Raw genomic sequence first — 17,435 nt, forward strand, 5'->3', positions numbered from 1 at the left:
CCGTCACACGTTCTTCAGGCTGTGTGGCCCTGGGAAGACGACATCCCCTCTCTGAGCCTTAGTTCTCACATCTATAAAATGGGCCTAAGAACAGCCTTTGTTGTGAGAATAGAAATGGTTTGTATGCTGTTCCCCCTCCCAGGTCCTTGCAGCACTGGCCCCCTGGCCCAGTTGCAGAGCCTCCAACGCGAGTATAAGCTGGCCGCCCTCCATGCCAAGCAGCAGGGAGATACCTCTGCCGCCGCCAGACACTTCCGTGTGGCCAAGGTGTGTCCTACTGACAGATGGTCGCGTGGTGAGGACAGGATGCTTCCAACATTGCATGGTGGCAAAGAACATGGGCTCTGGAGTCAGACCTAAATTAGTATTCCAGTGTGGTCCCTCCCTCGGTATCATTTGCCTCAGTTTATCCTTTCTGTAAAGTGGGTCTAAGTGTCAAAAGGGCTTGAGCAAGATGGTGCAAAGGAAGGGGCAGAGCCGGGAGTCATCTGTCACACGGCAGGGCATGGAGGCTCCTCACAGGGTCCTGGCTCCAGCTGCAGCCTCCTCCATTGATCTCCTTCCTTCTCACAGAGCTTTGATGCTGTCTTGGAGGCCCTGAGCCGGGGGGAGCCTGTGGACCTGACCCGCTTGCCCCCTCCACCTGGTAAGGACCCCACCTGCCCACCCTCCAGACTTTTGGAGGCTTCCACTGACTTCTTCTTGATGCTGCCACCCTCTTTGGTCAGGCCCAGGGACCCGCTCAGGCCACCAGCCTGGGCATGGGGGTGGCTGCAGGCAAGCCCCTCATTGCGCTGGACTTCTTTGCCCCCAGACCAGCTGCCTCCAGAGCCACCATCACCGCCACTTCAGCCTCCAACTCCTGCCACAGTGCCCTCCACGCCAGGTAGGCTCCTGGGACACTCTGGGTGGGCAGACCTGGACAAGACAGCCTCCTCTTCCAAGACTCTTAACCCCTGATTTCCGTCTGGCCCAGAGGTTCCTCCACCCCCACGGACTCTGCTGGAGGCGCTGGAGCAGCGGATGGAGCGATACCGTGTGGCCGCAGCCCAGGCTAAAACCAAAGGAGACCAGCGGAAGGCTCGCATGCATGAGCGCATTGTCAAGGTGCATGGGGGCCGAGGGGGTGGGTGGGCAGCCTCTGGAGACCGTGCCCAGGGAGCCCTAACACCTCTGTCGCCCATAGCAATACCAAGATGTCATCCGAGCCCACAAGGCTGGCAGAGCTGTGGATGTGGCTGAGCTGCCCGTGCCCCCAGGTAGGCCCAGCCACTGCCCCACCCCTCCAGCCTCTGAGCCTTTGCAGGTGCCATTCTTTCTGATTTACAGGCTCAGGGAGCTGATTGCTACATGTTTAGGAATTCTGCAAGCTTGTTAGATAATTGGTAGCTTAAAATCAGTCACAATGGGAGTATTTACTCTATGGAAATTGGCAAACACTAAGAATCAGGAGGTTTTATTTGAAGAACCTGTTGACCAGCCCACCGCTGTCTAATTCCTTCATTTCTTTGTTTGACTCACTCCTTCCTAGTCATCAGCTCTCAGCTTTACAGATACGTTCTCAGCCCCCGTCAGCCTCCCAGTGGGTTGGAGGTCTCCTCTGGGTTCTCAGAGCTGCCTGTGCATCCCACTGAGAACAATGATCTCCCTGTACTTTGGCCTCCCAGAAGTGCCCCGCAAGCCCAGGACTGCCCCTTGTGCCCAGCACAGCACCTCAACACAGTGCTTGCTTATTGGACTATGGTCAAGACCTGGGGTCAGGCGAGAGGAGCAAAGAGACAAGAAGGAGGTTGGCATGGTCTGGTGTCTTTATCAAACCGTCAGCAGCTCCTTCTTGCATATAAAGCGAATTCAAAGCCCCAGGCTCCTTTGGAGGGGGAGGAAACCACGTCTCCACCATCATGACATGGGTCTCTCTCCCTCCTGACTGGGCCCCAACTGGCCACCCAGGCTTTCCCCCGATCCAGGGCCTGGAGGCTTCTGAGCCCACCCAGCCAAGCCTGGTGGGGGTCCTGGAGACCGCCATGAAGCTGGCCAACCAGGATGAAGGCCCCGAGGATGAAGAAGATGAAGAGCCTAAGAAGGTGCGAGGGGCTGGAGCCTTGGGGTGAGGCAGGGAGTGGCAGTAAAGCAAAACCTGACAATCTCAAACTTGAGCCAGAAAGAACCGGCCTCACGTCCCATGTAGCCATAGGCACGTCATTTTGTTCTCTGAGCCTCAGCCTCGTCTGTAAAGTGGGCACAGTCATCATCCTTATCTCCCAGGGCTGTTGCACAGATTCCGTAAGGATAGGACCATAGGTTGTGTTCAGTGCTGAGGAAACAAACTAAAATGGTCACTGTTGTCAGCATCAGGCTCTGACCATTTGGGGAGTGGCCTTGTCATAGGTGCTGGAAAAGCTCTGACTTCCTCTCCGTCCCTCGGCAGCCCAACAGCTCAGTGGCCCCCACTGCCCAGCCTAAGGCCCCACCCTCAAGAGCACCCCAGCCAGGATCCACCCCAGCAGCCAAAGCAGCCCCCAAAGGCACATCCACCAGAGGTAGGTGCCCCCTCCCTCCCCTCGCTGCCCATTGCCTGGCCATAGGCTGGGCAGCACCTGCAGATACCCCTGCGCCCATAGCCCAGCAGCAGCTGGCCTTCCTGGAGGGACGAAAGAAGCAGCTCCTGCAGGCCGCACTGCGCGCGAAGCAGAAAAATGACATGGAGGGCGCCAAGATGCACCTGCGCCAGGCCAAGGGGTTGGAGCCCATGCTGGAGGCCTCACGCAACGGGCTGCCTGTGGACATCGCCAAGGTGAACCCTCTAGGCCTGCTCGACCTTCCCAGGATCTCACCCATCAGGCTCTGGCCACTTAGCAGCCATGTGACTTGGAACATATTAGGGTGCAGGTTATGCTGCTATAACAAATAGGCTCCTCTCAAGACAGTGGTTAAACAAGACAGATGTTTATGTTTCTTGCCTTTAACACTCAGGGTACTCTGGGTTCTGAGAGATAAGCCCTCCAGGGCCCGGGCTCTTTTCATCTTGTTGCTCTGCAGCACCTGAGGAGCTTATCCTTGTCCACGTGGTGCAGCTGGACCACTGCTATGTCTGCATTGAGCCTATAGGAAGCCATGAAGAAGAAAAAGGGCAGGCTAAGCAGTTTCCTCTGAAGAAAGTGGATGGAGTTGCCATCACTTCTGCACACTCCCTATACGCCAGAACTGAGTCACATGGCCACACTTAGCTGCAAGGGAGTCTGGGACATGTAGTCTCCTGGGGGGGCTGCCCTTTGCCTAGCTAGAACTCCATTACTAGGGAAGAGGGTGTGGATCAGATTTCGGGGAAACAGTTAACAGGTTCTGCCACTTTGGGCAGGACCATCCATTTCTCTCTGAGTGTCCAGTTTTTCCTTGGGGAAGAAGAAAGCAGGGGCAGGGGATAGAGTGGTGGTCAGGCGAAGCCTTTCCCAGGAGGGATGATGTTTCTGCAGAGCCCCAGGTGGGTCCCCTCATTGCTGACCAGCAGGCCCCTCCCCATGAGCCTGGTCCTCCCCAGGTACCACCTGCGCCTGTCAACAAGGACGACTTCACCCTGGTCCAGCGGCCTGGCCCTGGTCTGTCTCAGGATTCTGCTCGGCGCTATGGTGAACTCACCAAGCTTATAAGGCAGCAGCACGAGGTGAGGGGGCCCCCAGCCCAGGTCAGCAGGGATCCCCCAGGGTCATGGACCCCCATCCTTTCCCTCACTGTCTTCTGCCTTCCTAGATGTGCCTGAACCACTCTAACCAGTTCACACACCTGGGCAACATTGCCGAAACCAGCAAGTAAGTGCCTCCACATCCACCTCAGATGTGTACACCCCCAGCCCATCTCCCGGACCAGGGACCTGAGCGGGGCCCTCTTGCTGGCAGATTTGAGAAACTGGCGGAGGACTGTAAGCGGAGCATGGAGACTCTGAAGCAGGCATTTGCCCGGGGACTCCCCACACCCGCTGCCCACTTTGAGCAGAGGACCTTCAGCGTTATCAAGTAAGGCCCTCATGGCCCTTGGTGGCCCCTTTGAGGAAGAGTTTACTCCCTCCAGAACCTGTCAGAGGACTTGCCTCTGCAGGAGAGTTTAGGCGGGTGGTGTTGACAGTGACACATTTGGAAACGGGGAAGATCTGCTAAGCGCAGAGATGTGCCTTTTCCCAGGGGGCATGTGTGAGCCCATGGGATGGTGGTTATTGGTCCTGCTCCACTTAAGTCTTCTTAATCCTGGGAAGTTCAGATTTTTTTTTTCCCCACTTGCACATGAAGTTAGGTGCAGCCACTGGGGTAACCCAGGAAAACCTACACCGTTTACTCTGGCACCCCATCACTTTCTTTCCACCCATTGTCCCCACTTTGCTCGCCTCCTGCCACATGGGGCTCTTTTTGGTCCCTCAGACACACCAAGCATGTTTCCACTCAGGGCCTTCGCCCCAGCGGTTTCCCCTCCCCAGACTCCATGTAGCATCCCTTTCTTAACATTCAGAATCACCTATGATGTCACCTCCACTGAGAGGCCCTCCCTGATCACCTTGTCTAAAGCAGGTCCTCCTGAGCACACCTCAGTTTACCCCCTATTTTAATTCTCTGTTGCTTTGTTTTTCTGTTTATATACTCCTGGTCATCTGTCCATTCGGCCAGCTCAGGCTCCATGAGCACAGAGACAGGGTCTCTCATTTACTTCTGTATCCCCAGCAGTGAGAACATAGGCTGGCATATAGTAGGGGCTCCAGAAATACTGTCAAATGAAGGGAGGGCCCTCCAGCCACAAGGTCATTGGCTGGCACATGGTATGTGCTCAAGTAATGTCAAGCGAAGAGAACGCTCTATAGTAGCTGGGGCACTGGCTGGCACATAGTAGGAGGCTCTGGAAATCCTGTTAAATTAAGGGAAATTCTCACAGCAAGGCCACTGGCTAGTGCAAAATAGGTACAAAATAAATACGCACAGACTGAAGAAAGGACCCAAAAGTTAGCCAGTGGCAGTACTGGACAGAAAACTCTAGTTTGTCAGATTCTAAAACTGGAGCCCAGGAGCCAAGACACCGTCAAAGGCCAGTGTGGGGTTTGTTCCCTGCCCCCGCTCAGCAAAATGAAAGCGGGCAGACAGTGGCGCTGAGGTGCTCCTGTCTCCCTACCTGCCCTCCCGCAAGGATCTTCCCCGACCTCAGCAGCAATGACATGCTCCTGTTCATCGTGAAGGGCGTCAACTTGCCCACACCTCCAGGTGAGGGGGCGACAAGAGGTCAGGGCCATGGGGACTACCTCCCTGCCCAGCCCTCACCCTCATTTGCCCGCAGGGATGTCCCCCGGTGACCTGGATGTCTTCATTCGGTTTGACTTCCCCTATCCCAATGTGGTACGTGGAAGCCAAAGAGAGATGGGCTCAAGCCCCGTCAGACTGGGGAGTGGGTAGGGCAGGGGTCCCCAGCCCCCGAGCTTTCCTGCCTCCTATCTGGTCCCAGGAAGAAGCTCAGAAAGACAAGACCAGCGTTATCAAGAACACAGACTCCCCTGGTGAGACATGGGCAGCAGGTGCCCCTATCCCCTGTAGAAAGAACATGAGACCATAGTCTGACATCCTTCCTTCCCCGGGCAGAGTTCAAGGAGCAGTTCAAACTCTGCATTAACCGCAGCCACCGAGGCTTCCGAAGGGCCATCCAGACCAAAGGCATCAAGTTTGAAGTGGTCCACAAGGGGTGAGCTGGTGGCGGGGAGGGCAGGCACTGCATGGGCTCTGGGGGTGAGGGAGCTCACTCTGGCCAACCATCTTTCCCCCCCTCCCCCCATCACACACCCAGGGGGCTATTCAAGACTGACCGGGTCCTGGGCACAGCTCAGCTGAAGCTGGATGCCCTGGAGACAGCCTGTGAGGTCCGGGAGATCCTTGAGGTGAGAGGTGGACATTCATCTGAATGCTACAGTATGACTGTGTCACTTGTTAACATTACTCAAGTACTCCCTGCCCTGAGCCTCTTCAGGGGCCCTTCTGCTGACCCAGCCCCTCTCCTGGGAGTCCCAGACCTCCCCACTCCCAGTATCCTGCTCCATTAAGACCAGTTGGTGTCTCAGTCATAACCATGGGCCCATATTTTGGAAATTAACCTGGTTCTCCCTGATTCCAGCCCTGGACCTCCAGCCCTGGTTCTCCAGCCACTTCCCACTTCCCAACATCCTCCCCTCACTCCCAATCAGGTCTTGGATGGTCGCCGGCCCACAGGGGGACGGCTGGAGGTAATGGTCCGGATTCGAGAACCGCTGACAGCCCAGCAATTGGAGACGACGACTGAGAGGTGGCTGGTCATCGACCCCGTGCCAGCAGCTGTGCCCACAGTGAGACCCCCCTGCCCAGCAGCAACCCCAGGGATGGAGGGAATCAAGGGGGCCAAGCTTCATAAGACTGGTTTTGTCCTCTGAAGCAGGTTGCTGGGCCTAAAGGGAAGGCCCCTCCCGTGCCTGCTCCTACAAGGGAGCCAGGAAACAGGTAGGTGGTTGGGTCAGGCCATGCCAAAAAGAACCCCCCTCTACCCACCTCCGCCCTTTCTGGACAATTTCTTACCAGGCACAAATTGAAGCATGTCTCTCCCCTACTTCAAACCTTTTCTGACTCCCCTTCTCCTAGAGGATCCAGTTTAAACTCAGCTTGATCTTTCAGACCTTTTTTGATCTGATCATTGTCAGTATATCTGGCCTTCTCTCTCCCCACTTCTTCCTGTTGGTTCTTGGCTATCCCTAGTTTTCACTGTCCTCTAGGCTTCTCTGTTACAATGCCCTGAGTACCACTACCCTCATACTTGCTCCTTGCTCCTCTGCACAACTCTGACTCCTGTGGGTCCTAAATTGGTTATTGCTTGCTTCAGGAAGCCCTCCCTGACTTCTTGGTGTCACAGTTGCCTGGGTATACAGCCACCATCACTACAAGGTTGTGGGCTTAGCAACATAGTGGAGGGCCTGGCTTATCTCTGGCTATTCCCCCGTGCCCAGATTGTTGAATTAACGGGGTCAGGGATGAGTAAGTCATGCATTCCCTCATCCCTGTCCCCACTTTGTAGATCTGCCCGGCCCCTGCATAGCCTCAGTGTGCTGGCCTTTGACCAAGACCGTCTAGAGCGGAAGGTGGGTGCCCACCAACTGGGCTCGGTGGAACAGGATTGGGGTGTCTGCAGGCTCAGGCTGGGCCTTCACAGCCCCCTCTGCACCCCCCAGATTGTGGCCCTCAGGCAGGCGCGGCGGCCAGTGCCCCCAGAGGTGGCCCAGCAGCACCAGGACATCATGCAGCGTAGCCAGTGGCAGAGGGCACAGCTGGAGCAGGGGGGCCCGGCCATCCGGCGGGGTAGGAACTCGAGGACGGGCACGCTGGGGAGGGACGATGGCAGTGGCCCCATCCTGACTGCCTCCCCTCCTCAGAATACATGGCCCAGCTGGAGCGTCAGCTACAGTTCTACACAGAGGCTGCCCGGCGCCTGGGCAATGATGGCAGCAGGGTGAGCCAGGCAAGGTCTGGATGTGGGCACTGGGGGGGTAGAGGCTGCCAGGGGCTGCCCGCTGACCACCTGTTGGACCCCCAGGAAGCTGCAAAAGAGGCACTCTATAGGCGGAACCTGGTTGAAAATGAGGTGAGCAGCTCAGGTGTTGTGGGGTGGAGGGTAGGCAGCTGAGGCCGTGGCCTTCCTGACCCCAGCATCCTCTCCTGTAGCTGCAGCGGCTCCGTAGGTGAGGAGCCGATGGGGCTGGCGGCCCCTGGAGATCGGGCAGCGGGCCTGAGGCCCCAGTGCTGGGAGGAACTGACACAGCTACAGCCTCAGACCAGACAAGCAGACAATCAGCGGACAATCGGCTCTGGATGCACACCTCCCCCGCTGGGCCCACCCAGCCTGGCCAGAGCCTCCCGGTTGGGGCATTGGGGATGATGCCTGCCAGCCAGCGTGTGCCCCCTCGCCCAGGCCTGGTTGGGTCGGCCCCGGAGAGTCCCGTTTGCACAGCCCAGAGGTGTCCGGCCCCTGGCCTGCCCCAGAGGTGGGAAGGTGGCTAGGACCAAGCTCCGAGGGCCCCTGCAAGCACTTTACTTCCTGTCCCTCCCTAGCCTTAACCCTGAAGCCCACCCATATCCCAAAGAAGCCTCTGAGGCCAGCCGAGGTCTGGCTGACCCCACTGGGGCTATTCTGGCCCACCTGGGCCGCAGAGCTGATACACGGAATAAACAGCCAGGGCCACACCCAGCTTCTACTGTCCTGCCTTTGTTTCTTGCCCTCTGTGGCTAGGCTGGGTCTCCCCATGCACACACTCCCCAGGGTAGTAGAAGGGCAGCGTCTATGAGAGGAGCGTGTGCTGAGAAGGGCAGTGTCTGTGAAAGACATGTTCGACTCTCATGTGAAGGCCCGTGCTTCTGTCATGGGTCCATGCTGCCTGAGGGCACCTGCTGTACTATGCATTTCTTCAGCCAGTGGCTCTGGGCGTATCTGGGTTTAGACATGTGATCGGGCTGTACCTGGAGGTGCTTGGTGACTTGCATGTGTGCAAATCTAAGGCCCTGAAATCTAGCCCTACTGCTCACTAGCTTTGGGATCTGGACCAAATTGCCTGACCCACTTAGCATTCTAGAGCCCCAGTTTCCCCCGCTGGACACAGGGATTGTGAGAACCCCTCCAGTTCTACAAGGTGAAGGGCACCTGGTCAGTGATGAGCACTTGAAAAGATTAGGCTTTATTGTTGCTGTCACCATCTGTGCAGGGAGTGGGAACGTGGCTGGCAGGGCCAGTGTGGTCTATGCACCTGGTGTGTGAGCTGCATGCCTCAGTCCCTCTCTGCATGCAGAGGCGGTGCCCCAGCTTCCCGGCCAGCACAGGTTGGATAGGCTTAGCCCTCGAGGCCTGGGAGAGCTAGGTTGAGACCCCAGGTGGGTGCTATCTCCTTAGTCCATAGCCCAGCAGAGCCCCAAGGCTCTGGATCACTCTTCCAGATCCCTCTGGCTCAAGGACCCCAAGCCCGAGGCTGACGTGGAGCTGTGGGTGGCAGCTGGACCAGGACCTGCTCAAGGTTATCCGTCGTGTCCACCACACGCAGGTGTGGGAGGCCCAAGAAGGCTTCGGGTGCAATGCTGGTCATGTGAAGCCTGTTGGCCCTGGACCAAGAGGTGGGCATGAGGGCAGAGGCAAAGGGAGGGGGCCACAACCCTGACCCCACTGGGCTTACTGGAGTCCTCCGCAGCCCACCAGGGCCTTCCCTTGCCCCCTAGACCCACTCGGCCACCCTCAGGGCACCTGAGGAAGAGGGCTCGCAGGCTGGGCGTGCTGAGGAAGGCTTCAGGGCCCACGTGGCTGATGCGGTTGCTCTGCAGGCGCAGCTCCTCCAGGGTCTCGGGCAGGTCGGGGGGTACAAAAGACAGCTCATTGTGGCTGAGGTCCAGCACCTGGGCAGGTGGGCAGAGATGGCCCCATGGCAGCCCCAGGTCCTGGGCCGCTTGCTCAGGCAAGCCCCAAACCATTCTTCTCCCAGACCCTCCTCTCTTCCACGCCCAGCCTGGTCCTTCTACCCCTTCCCCTCCCCTCTTCATGGCTGCTGATTTCCTCCTCTCAACAGAGGTAAACTGAGTCCTTTCTGGGGCAGGCCCTGCTGTAGGTGCTGGGGGCAAAAACAGGTTCCTGCCTGCTGTGGGAGGTGTTAATGCAGCTAGTCATGAAGATGGCACTTCTTCTGCATCCTCATGCTTTTCTATTATTAACTATGATTGTTATCGATCGCATTCTCCCTAACCAGGGTGTCTGTGCCTGAGACCAGGAGCTGCGTCACTGTGCCCAGCAGCATCTCCAATGCCTAGAGCGGTGCCTGGCACCCACAGATGCTCTAAACTTGAATCAACAGTGGTCAGAAGGAGCTAGAGGTCACGGTGTTCACTGGGGAGGTGGAGTGGGGACCAGGCGGCAGAGCAGAGCATAGCCAAAGGCCTGGAGGCAGGGTCTATCTTATCCACCCCAGAGCTGGTCCCTGTGGCGGGTGCTCTTTGTAGTATTACCTAAGGGCCTTCTGGAGGAGGAGCTGGGTAGGCAGTGGGATGGAAGGGCCATGGGGGCAGCCTGGGGATAGTCAGTGTGGCTAACCAGCCCACCCCTGACCTGGAGGGCCTGTAGCTCATGCCAGGTGCCAGGCCCGATGTCGCCCACCCGGAGCCGGTTGTGTGCCAGGCTGAGTTCCTGTAGCTGGTCCAGGCCAGCCAGTGGCTCAGGCTCAAGAGCCCGCAACTGGTTGCGCTGTAGCCGCAGGGTGTGAAGGCTGGTGGGCAGGCCTGGGGGCAGCTGTGTCAGCTGGTTGCCAGCCAGGTCTAGGCTGCGTAGGGCTCGCAGCCGGCGGAAGGCTCGGTGGTGCACGCGGGCACTGACCAGGCGGTTGTAGGCCAGGTTGAGCTCGGCCAGGCCTGGCGTGGAGGTCAGGTCTCGGGCACCCAGCATGGCCACGCGGTTGTGGGGCAGCACCAGGGACCGCAAGCGGCGGGGCAGTGCCAGGGGCACACGCTCCAGCCTGTTGCCGTAGATGTGCAGTGTGTGCAGGCCCCGCAGAGGTCGAAGCGCCCCAGTAGGCAGCCCTGCTGTCCCCAGCTGGTTGTGCTGAAGCAGCAGGTAGCGCAGTCCCTGCGCCCTGTGCAGCCGCGCCGCCTCCACCTGCCGGATGCGGTTCCGGCCCAGATGCAGCACAGCCAGGGTGTGGGGCAGGCCAGCGGGCACTGCTGCCAGATGATTGTGGGACAAGTCCAGGTACTCGAGGCAGTGCAGCTTGCTGGTGGGGGAGAGGGCCGGTGTTGGTCTGGGCCCACAGCATAGGGGACCAGAAGGATCTTGGGGGTACAGGAGGGCTGAGGGGTGGTCCTGAGAGATGTCAACTGGAAATTCCAACTTTTGGGTGGTGAGTTGAGAGATCTGTGTGGGAGGTAAACTTGGGGTGATCAGGACAGCTTCTGGCCTAAGAGTTAGAAGTGGGGGTGACCAGGACAGAGTTCTGTATCCAGATCTACATCTGGTAGCTGTGACATTGGATGACAAGATGGAAGCACAGGGTAGTTGGGAGTGAGGATGGCTGCCTGGTGCTCGGCCAAGCCTGGAGCACAATAGGCACTCACCAAATGAGGCCATGGGTTAGGAATCATAAGAGAGGGGTGGAGGGGACAGAAGGTGAGAGCCTCAGACTCTGAATCCTCAGACCTCACTGCCAAGATCCTTGTACACTATCCTACCATCTCAGGCCCCACCTGAAGGTAGTGGCATCAAGGCCACTGTCTGTCAGCTGGTTGTGCTGGAGGTAGAGCTCACGGAGGTGAGTCTGGCGGCTCAGGGCTCCTCGGGGCACCTTGGAGATGAGGTTGTTCTGGGAAGCGAGAAAAGAATGAGACCAAAAGTCTGGGCAGACGGCAGCTGGGAGCCACAAAAGGTTCTTGAGTAAGGGAGTGATAGACGAGCTGGCTTTAGCAAAGCTATTCAGAGAGTACTTATGACCAACTTGTGCCAGTAGAAGGGACTCAGAGAAAGATATTTCCAACTGCTGGAATTCTGAGGAGGCAAAGGTGAAGGGGTTCTGAGGAGGTGGGGCCAAGGGGTCGTGAGGTGAAGGAGGGGCACCTGCAGGTGGAGACGCTCCAGAGAGGGTGGCAGGCTGGGCGGCAGGTAGCTGAGCTGGTTGTTGGAGAGGCTGAGGGTAGTGACGGCCTCGGAGCCGTGGAAGGCATCGGGGGGCAGACCGGCATTGCTCAGCTGGTTGTTGTGGAGGTACACGGACCTAAGGGGAGCCAGGCTCCGGCCACCAGCCTGCCCCCGAGCTCCCCACTGCCCCCCACTCCCACCCTGCACCCTAGCTCAGGGCTGCCTTCAGTGTGTGTGTGTGCGCGTGTGTGATTGTGTAGTTCCCCAGAGCATCCAGGGCCCTGTCTCCCAGAGACCCCAGGGCAGGCTCGTGACCCACCTCAGACCCCCACGGTGGGGAATGACTTAGGCGTGCCTGAGGCCTGGGGGGTCTGGGCTGGGCCAGGGGCTACCTGAGTGCTGGCTTCTCCCCAAAGGTGAGTGGGAAGATCTCCGTCACTTGGTTGGCAGCCAGATCCGCGACTCGGAGAGAACGGGGCAGAAACTGGGGGGCCACCGAGAGCTGCGGGAACACAGCGTACTGGTCCTGGTGGTCCCCTTCCAGCCCCATGCTGTCCCCTCTGCAGTCTGTGCTGTGTGATCCTAGATGGGCCAGGCCTGGGGCCGAGTAGGGGGTCAGTGGGGGGTTCACCTTATTGTGGGCCACGTAGATGTGCTGCAGCTGGGTGAGGGACTCGAAGGCTTCGTCAGGCAGTCCTGGGAGCAGGGTGGGCAGTGAGGGACCCCAAGCCTGGTGTGGGGTAGTGAGCAGGGGTGTCTGTGCTCCCAGCTGCCCCAGGGATCCTGGCCAGGGACTGGCAGAGGCTTCTCCAGGCACCCCCGCTCCCTGTCCACAAAAGCCACAGCCAACCCCCATCCCCTGAGTTTCCATCCTGCTCAGCAAAGGGCAGTTCTGGGAACTGCCGCAAAGCCGCCCACAGACACAGTGGAGGGGGGTGAGGGAGAGGGCCGCTGGGACCACGCCAGGGAGGGGCCGCCTCCTGCTGTCCCCCTCACCCTCAGAAGAGATGAGATTGTTGTGCAGGTTGAGGGTCCGCAGACTGCTGAGGCGTGACAGCTCGTTGTAGGGGAGCTCCTGGAGCTGATTGTTCTGGGGGGCAGGGAGGGCATTCGCACCCCAACCCCGATGACCTGAGTCCTCCCAGCCCTATTCTCAGCTTCCTATCACCCTAAGCAAGAGAGCTTCAATACCCCCATCCCCCTGTAACCAAAAGACATTGTTTCCCAACACCCCGTCTGCCCCTACAGTTGACTCCTGACACCCATCACCTTCACCCCAAACAACCTCATAACAGCCAAGATCTTGACACACAGCAACCCATTATTCTCATAATTGACTCCAAGTGTACCATTCCTCTGACCCCAAACAACTCCATAATTGTCAAGACATTGACTTTTGATACCCCCAATCTCTTAGCCCTTCCCACATCCAATATCTGTACCCCAACCTCCTCTCTGACACACAGAACCCAACACTCAACAAGGCCAACTTCCATCAGTGCCAAGACCCACACACCCAACACCTCACCCCTGCATGTGGATCCCTCACCCCATCACCCTCATACTTCCCACGCTCAACCCCCCGCCCGGCACGCCCTTCCCCCACACCACCTGCAGGGAGAGGTGCTGAGCAGCCCTGGTGATGTTGTCAGGGAACACCCGCAGGTCCAGGCCATCGCAGTCCACGGTGTCAGCTCGGGGACAGGAGCAGCGCGGGGGGCAGGCCCGGGGCGGGGGCTGTGAGCTCTCTCCCAGGTGGGGGAAGGCAGCATCCTCCATGCCGGGGGCGGTTGGGGGGCCGGGCAGCAGTAGGAGCAGCAGCAGCAGGCTCAGCCGCTGTGAGTGGAGGGACTGGTCGGGGTGTCGCCAGGTTGGACACAGGGTCGCCATAGTGACAGGAGCATCCCAGAATGGGCTATGGGGGCAGGCAGGCCCCACCCTCAGACCCTCCCCCCTCCCACCTCACCATAGCCAGCCCCAGTCCTGCTGTCTCGCCCGAACTGGAACTGCCGACCAGGGCTCCCTAATGGAAACCAGGCAGTCACCTCTTGGAGCTTCTGCTGCGGCCGCCACCACCCCCCATCTCTCAGCACAGGCCACCCTCCCTGCAGCCTATTCCCTTAGGATCACAAGAGAGTTGGCCCACCCTCTTCCCCGCCTTGGGGAGGGTGGGTGGGCTGCCAATGGGGTGGTGAGGACAGGCCAGCCCAGCTTATCCCCTCAGTCCCCCACCCCCAACCCCCCTAGCTCTGCTTGCGTAACCTCTGTCAGCCTGGGCCGGGCCACGGGAGCAAGGAATGTTTGGGGGAAAGCTGAGATTCGCCCTGTCTGGTATTTAGGCCGACCACAGGAGGAGTGGTGGGGGCAGAGGAGTGGGAGACACTTCAGGGCACAGGAAGGTCCCCAAGGAAATAGGGCTGGCAGAGAGGGGTCAGGGCAGGCCCAGGCTCAGCCTGCCAGCCCGGACACCAATCTGGGGACTCCCAGCCAGGTCTGCTATCTGTGCCCCTCCGCTCCCCCACCGTCTGGCCTCACTGGCAGCCAGACTCCCCCAACCCCAAATGGCCACAGCAACCGCCCGAAAGGAAATTACATGTATAGTGGCACCAGCCTGCTGGTTAAGGATGTGTGCTCAGCGCCAGCCTGCCTGGGCTTGAACCTGAGCTCAGCCACCTCTCTGGGCCTCAGGTTCCCACTCTGCAAAGTGGGGGAAATGTCATTTCACCCCCTGGGAGGGGTATGAGGATTAAATAAAATGCCTGTGAAGTGGGGAGACAGCATCTGGCACATCCTAGCCCTCAATGCCAGAGCAGTGGTGTGTGCCACTGGGCAAGGAAACCAGTCTTTGTCCCGAGTCTGATCCCTAAGACATGCCATTTACTGGCGAGGTGACTTCAGACAAGTTCTTTTCCAGTTTGAACTTGAGCTTTCTCACCCATGGAATGAAGATGACAGAAGCCTTTTCCTCAGAGAGCGGATACAAGGCGTCCTCTGCTCACAAGCACTCAGCGGCGAGGCAGTGGGCTGCTTGAAGGGTGTGAAGGAGCTGGGGATCTCCCAGAACCAGACCTTGAGATAAGGACTGTGTGCTTTCGTCTCAGAGAAAGCAGCTGTTGAGGGAGCAGGGAGGTGACAGAAGGAAGGGAAGGAGTGGTCAATAATTGATGAGTGATCACTGGGGTTATCAACTTGCTTGGAACTTGCCAGTGTTAGCTCTCAAAATCCTGTGTCTTAGAAAACCCTTCATCTTGGGCAAATTGGAGTGTCTGGTCACTGTCATTATCAAGCAAGTTCCTGTCATAGGCAACTAAGGCTCAGTCCCGCTGGGGAACACCTGGGGATTATGTAGGACACATGCCTCAGAGTCACCCCTGAAGGGCAAGGGAGCTGGGATATTGATCTTGCACTTCCCACCATTTGTCCCTTGTTGAGGGCTGCCCCCCAAGGGGCCTGAATTCCCTGGCACTTTGGGTAGAGTAGGCTCCACCTCTAAAGAGATATAGGTGCCTGATAGCAAGGCCTGAGGGGGCATGGCAGGTCCCAGACAACTCTTGCTACAAGAGGCTATGGGGTCCAGCCATGGGAAGATGGCAGCGAAGTACATCAGATGGGCAGTAAGAAGGGAGCAGGATATGGGGGAATGATGGAGAGAGAGGGTGTTTGTATTATTAATCTCCTTTCCACAGAGGAGGAAATTTGGACCCAAAGAGATGGTCATTTGCCCATGTTTCCCAAGACTGTGTGGCCTTGTGAGGGGGCCCCTCAGGGCCTCTCAGAGATGGGATAGGAGGCAGGTCTTAGCTTTGGCCAGGAGAGAACCTGGCCCCACCTCAAGTTCTCCATGTGGAACTAACGGCTACTAGTTTGACCACTGCGTAGCAGAGTAATGGGGCCAACCCCAGGGAGCTACTGAACTACTGCACAAATCCTAGCCCCAGGGAAGCAACAATGAGAACCAAGCTGTTTGAATTTTTGGCAGTCCTCCTTCAGTTGCCAAGGATGGAGAAACCAAACCAAACTAACTAATGCAAACAAGGGCTTTATTGACTCATGAATGAAATATTGGAGGGTGTCTTTCAGGCATAGCTGGATCCAAGGCCTCAAATGACATCCTAAGAAGGATTCTCTCTCACCTCTCTTCTCTACCAGCAGGCTTCTCTGTGTAGTGCCACACTATCTCCAGCTGAAAGTCCCAAGCTTGAATCTCATTGGCCTAGTTTGGGTCATGTCCATCTGGACCCAGTCCCTGTGGCCAGAGGGATGGAATGTGCTGATTGGCTAGGAATCTAACCATTACTCTTGTAAATGACCCACTGGCCTTATTTCCCTTCAACAAACTCCCCTCCCTCCGCTCAGCTCAGTCCAGCCAACCCAGTCTTGCCCTGCCCAGTCCTGCTCTGCCAAGCTCAGCAGGGTGTTCTGTAGTGACAGCGATAAAATGTGGTCTTAGCTTTGGCAATGTTGATCCTGGCACAATCAGCATTTAGTACACCTTTATGGAATCCATGCAGAATTGTGTCTGTACGTGTGGGAAGGTTTGCATGGGGAGTGGGTGTTCATGTTTCTCAGTTCTCCTGAGGCTCTGATCTCAGAGTACAGAGGACTGTAGAGTCAGGGGGACAAGGGGAAGTTGCAGTAACATTATGGTTAGTTAGTGCAGCAATCTGGTCTCATTTTGGTTGTGGTGGGGTGTGAGGGAACATGAGACTGATGGGAAATGTCTTCCAATCAGGAAAAAAAAAAGGAGTCATCTTAATTCGGTACCAGTTAATGACAACCTTGGGCCCTCCCCTCCTTATCCTCTGATGACATCCAACCTCAAGACACAGGCTAAGGCTCAACTCTAATCAGCTTTCATCCAACTGATAAACTCTCCAGGATCTGGACCCAATCCATAAAATCACTGATATTTAGATGGGCATAGGCTGCCTGGGATAAAGAACTACATTTCCCAGCTTCCCTTGCAGCTACATGCAGCAATATGACTGTGTAAGCAGAAGTGGTATGTACAACTTTGAGGAAAAGTGGGTGCCTTTATCCTTCCTACTGGTAGAATGTAGCCGCGATGGCTGGAACTCCATCAGCTCCATCAGCCATATTGGGCCATGACATCAACTTGGGAATAAGGGCCTTGAATAGCGGAGCAACAAGATAGAAGCAACCTGGGGCTCTCATACTATGGAAGGCTGTGCCATCTGAGGACTGACCAGTGTTTTGATCACCACCGATTTACTCCATTGGTGAAGGAGGGATCACACACTTTAAATAGTACCAGATGGCCAAACACATGACACCTAACACTGAATAGATGAGAGCGACATCAGTTTATTAGTCACATATGCTCACAGCTCAGAAGAGGAGGATACTATACACCACACAGAGCCACATCGGGGTGGTGCACTTAGGAGGAGAATCAGGGAGCAGGGACTGTGGGAGTCAAGCTTTGTAGTAACAAAAGGGTGAGGTGACCTCTGGTTTCCATGGGAGGATGTGATTGGTTTGTTTGAATAATTTCTTCAGCTGGCAAAGAGGTGAAGCCTATTAGATTGAAGACCAGATGGGGTGCAGCTGGTCTGGCTAACAGAGAAACTAGCCAGGTGGGGAGACTTTCCCACTGAGTGGGGGGTTGGGGATATCTGACAAAAGTAGGGAAACTCATGGTTAGGGCTCTGGGGCCCTGTGAGATTCAAAGATAGCAAAGCAGCACATGGAATTTTAGGCCTTTCAACACAACCTACTTTAGTCATCTTGAACATGAGAGAAATCTGATCTGACATTCTCTTGTATAAGCCACTGTT

At 57.1% G+C, this 17,435-nt stretch overlaps 3 protein-coding genes across 9 annotated transcripts in view; 1 reads left to right on the plus strand and 2 right to left on the minus strand.

Annotated features, from left to right (window-relative positions):
* The window catches only part of CC2D1A (coiled-coil and C2 domain containing 1A), a 14,717-nt gene extending 6,488 nt beyond the window's left edge, over positions 1–8,229 (plus strand). For 3 of the 6 annotated variants that reach the window (XM_011384461.2, XM_023525634.1, XM_011384466.2), the window contains 23 exons: positions 143–267; positions 574–646; positions 815–886; positions 977–1,107; positions 1,187–1,259; positions 1,951–2,084; positions 2,426–2,540; positions 2,622–2,794; positions 3,539–3,661; positions 3,748–3,806; positions 3,894–4,010; positions 5,164–5,237; positions 5,311–5,369; positions 5,476–5,527; positions 5,610–5,709; positions 5,812–5,902; positions 6,206–6,343; positions 6,430–6,494; positions 7,063–7,126; positions 7,217–7,343; positions 7,418–7,494; positions 7,579–7,626; positions 7,707–8,229. In XM_011384461.2, coding sequence (XP_011382763.1) covers positions 143–267; positions 574–646; positions 815–886; positions 977–1,107; positions 1,187–1,259; positions 1,951–2,084; positions 2,426–2,540; positions 2,622–2,794; positions 3,539–3,661; positions 3,748–3,806; positions 3,894–4,010; positions 5,164–5,237; positions 5,311–5,369; positions 5,476–5,527; positions 5,610–5,709; positions 5,812–5,902; positions 6,206–6,343; positions 6,430–6,494; positions 7,063–7,126; positions 7,217–7,343; positions 7,418–7,494; positions 7,579–7,626; positions 7,707–7,727 — 2,111 coding nt within the window. In that variant the 3' untranslated portion in view covers positions 7,728–8,229. The remainder of the gene's footprint in view (positions 1–142; positions 268–573; positions 647–814; positions 887–976; positions 1,108–1,186; positions 1,260–1,950; positions 2,085–2,425; positions 2,541–2,621; positions 2,795–3,538; positions 3,662–3,747; positions 3,807–3,893; positions 4,011–5,163; positions 5,238–5,310; positions 5,370–5,475; positions 5,528–5,609; positions 5,710–5,811; positions 5,903–6,205; positions 6,344–6,429; positions 6,495–7,062; positions 7,127–7,216; positions 7,344–7,417; positions 7,495–7,578; positions 7,627–7,706) is intronic. The other 3 variants (XM_011384464.2, XM_011384463.2, XM_011384465.2) reach the window with 3 other exon arrangements.
* Positions 8,230–8,368: 139 nt separating this feature from the next.
* On the minus strand, positions 8,369–9,569 carry LOC111733595 (podocan-like protein 1). The gene is made up of 2 exons (XM_023525637.1): positions 9,271–9,569; positions 8,369–9,131 (listed from the first exon to the last, which is right to left on the minus strand). Exons 1-2 carry the CDS (start codon positions 9,561–9,563, stop codon positions 8,981–8,983), a joined length of 444 nt encoding a protein of 147 aa, XP_023381405.1. The 5' UTR covers positions 9,564–9,569; the 3' UTR covers positions 8,369–8,980.
* A 360-nt stretch (positions 9,570–9,929) lies between these two features.
* Positions 9,930–13,698, minus strand: LOC105308492 (podocan-like protein 1). Of its 2 annotated transcripts, XM_023525636.1 has the most exons (8): positions 13,604–13,698; positions 13,249–13,488; positions 12,634–12,727; positions 12,269–12,333; positions 12,030–12,139; positions 11,617–11,773; positions 11,250–11,365; positions 9,930–10,780 (listed from the first exon to the last, which is right to left on the minus strand). In XM_023525636.1, the coding sequence occupies exons 1-8, from the start codon at positions 13,604–13,606 to the stop codon at positions 9,973–9,975; spliced, it is 1,593 nt and encodes a 530-aa protein (XP_023381404.1). In that variant the 5' UTR covers positions 13,607–13,698; the 3' UTR covers positions 9,930–9,972. The 2 variants fall into 2 exon arrangements, with proteins under 2 accessions (XP_023381404.1, XP_023381403.1); XM_023525635.1 differs by having other exon boundaries at positions 12,030–12,333.
* Positions 13,699–17,435: the final 3,737 nt, after the last annotated feature.

This window comes from Pteropus vampyrus, unplaced genomic scaffold (genome assembly GCF_000151845.1).
Source record: "Pteropus vampyrus isolate Shadow unplaced genomic scaffold, Pvam_2.0 Scaffold583, whole genome shotgun sequence".
NCBI lineage: Eukaryota > Metazoa > Chordata > Mammalia > Chiroptera > Pteropodidae > Pteropus > Pteropus vampyrus.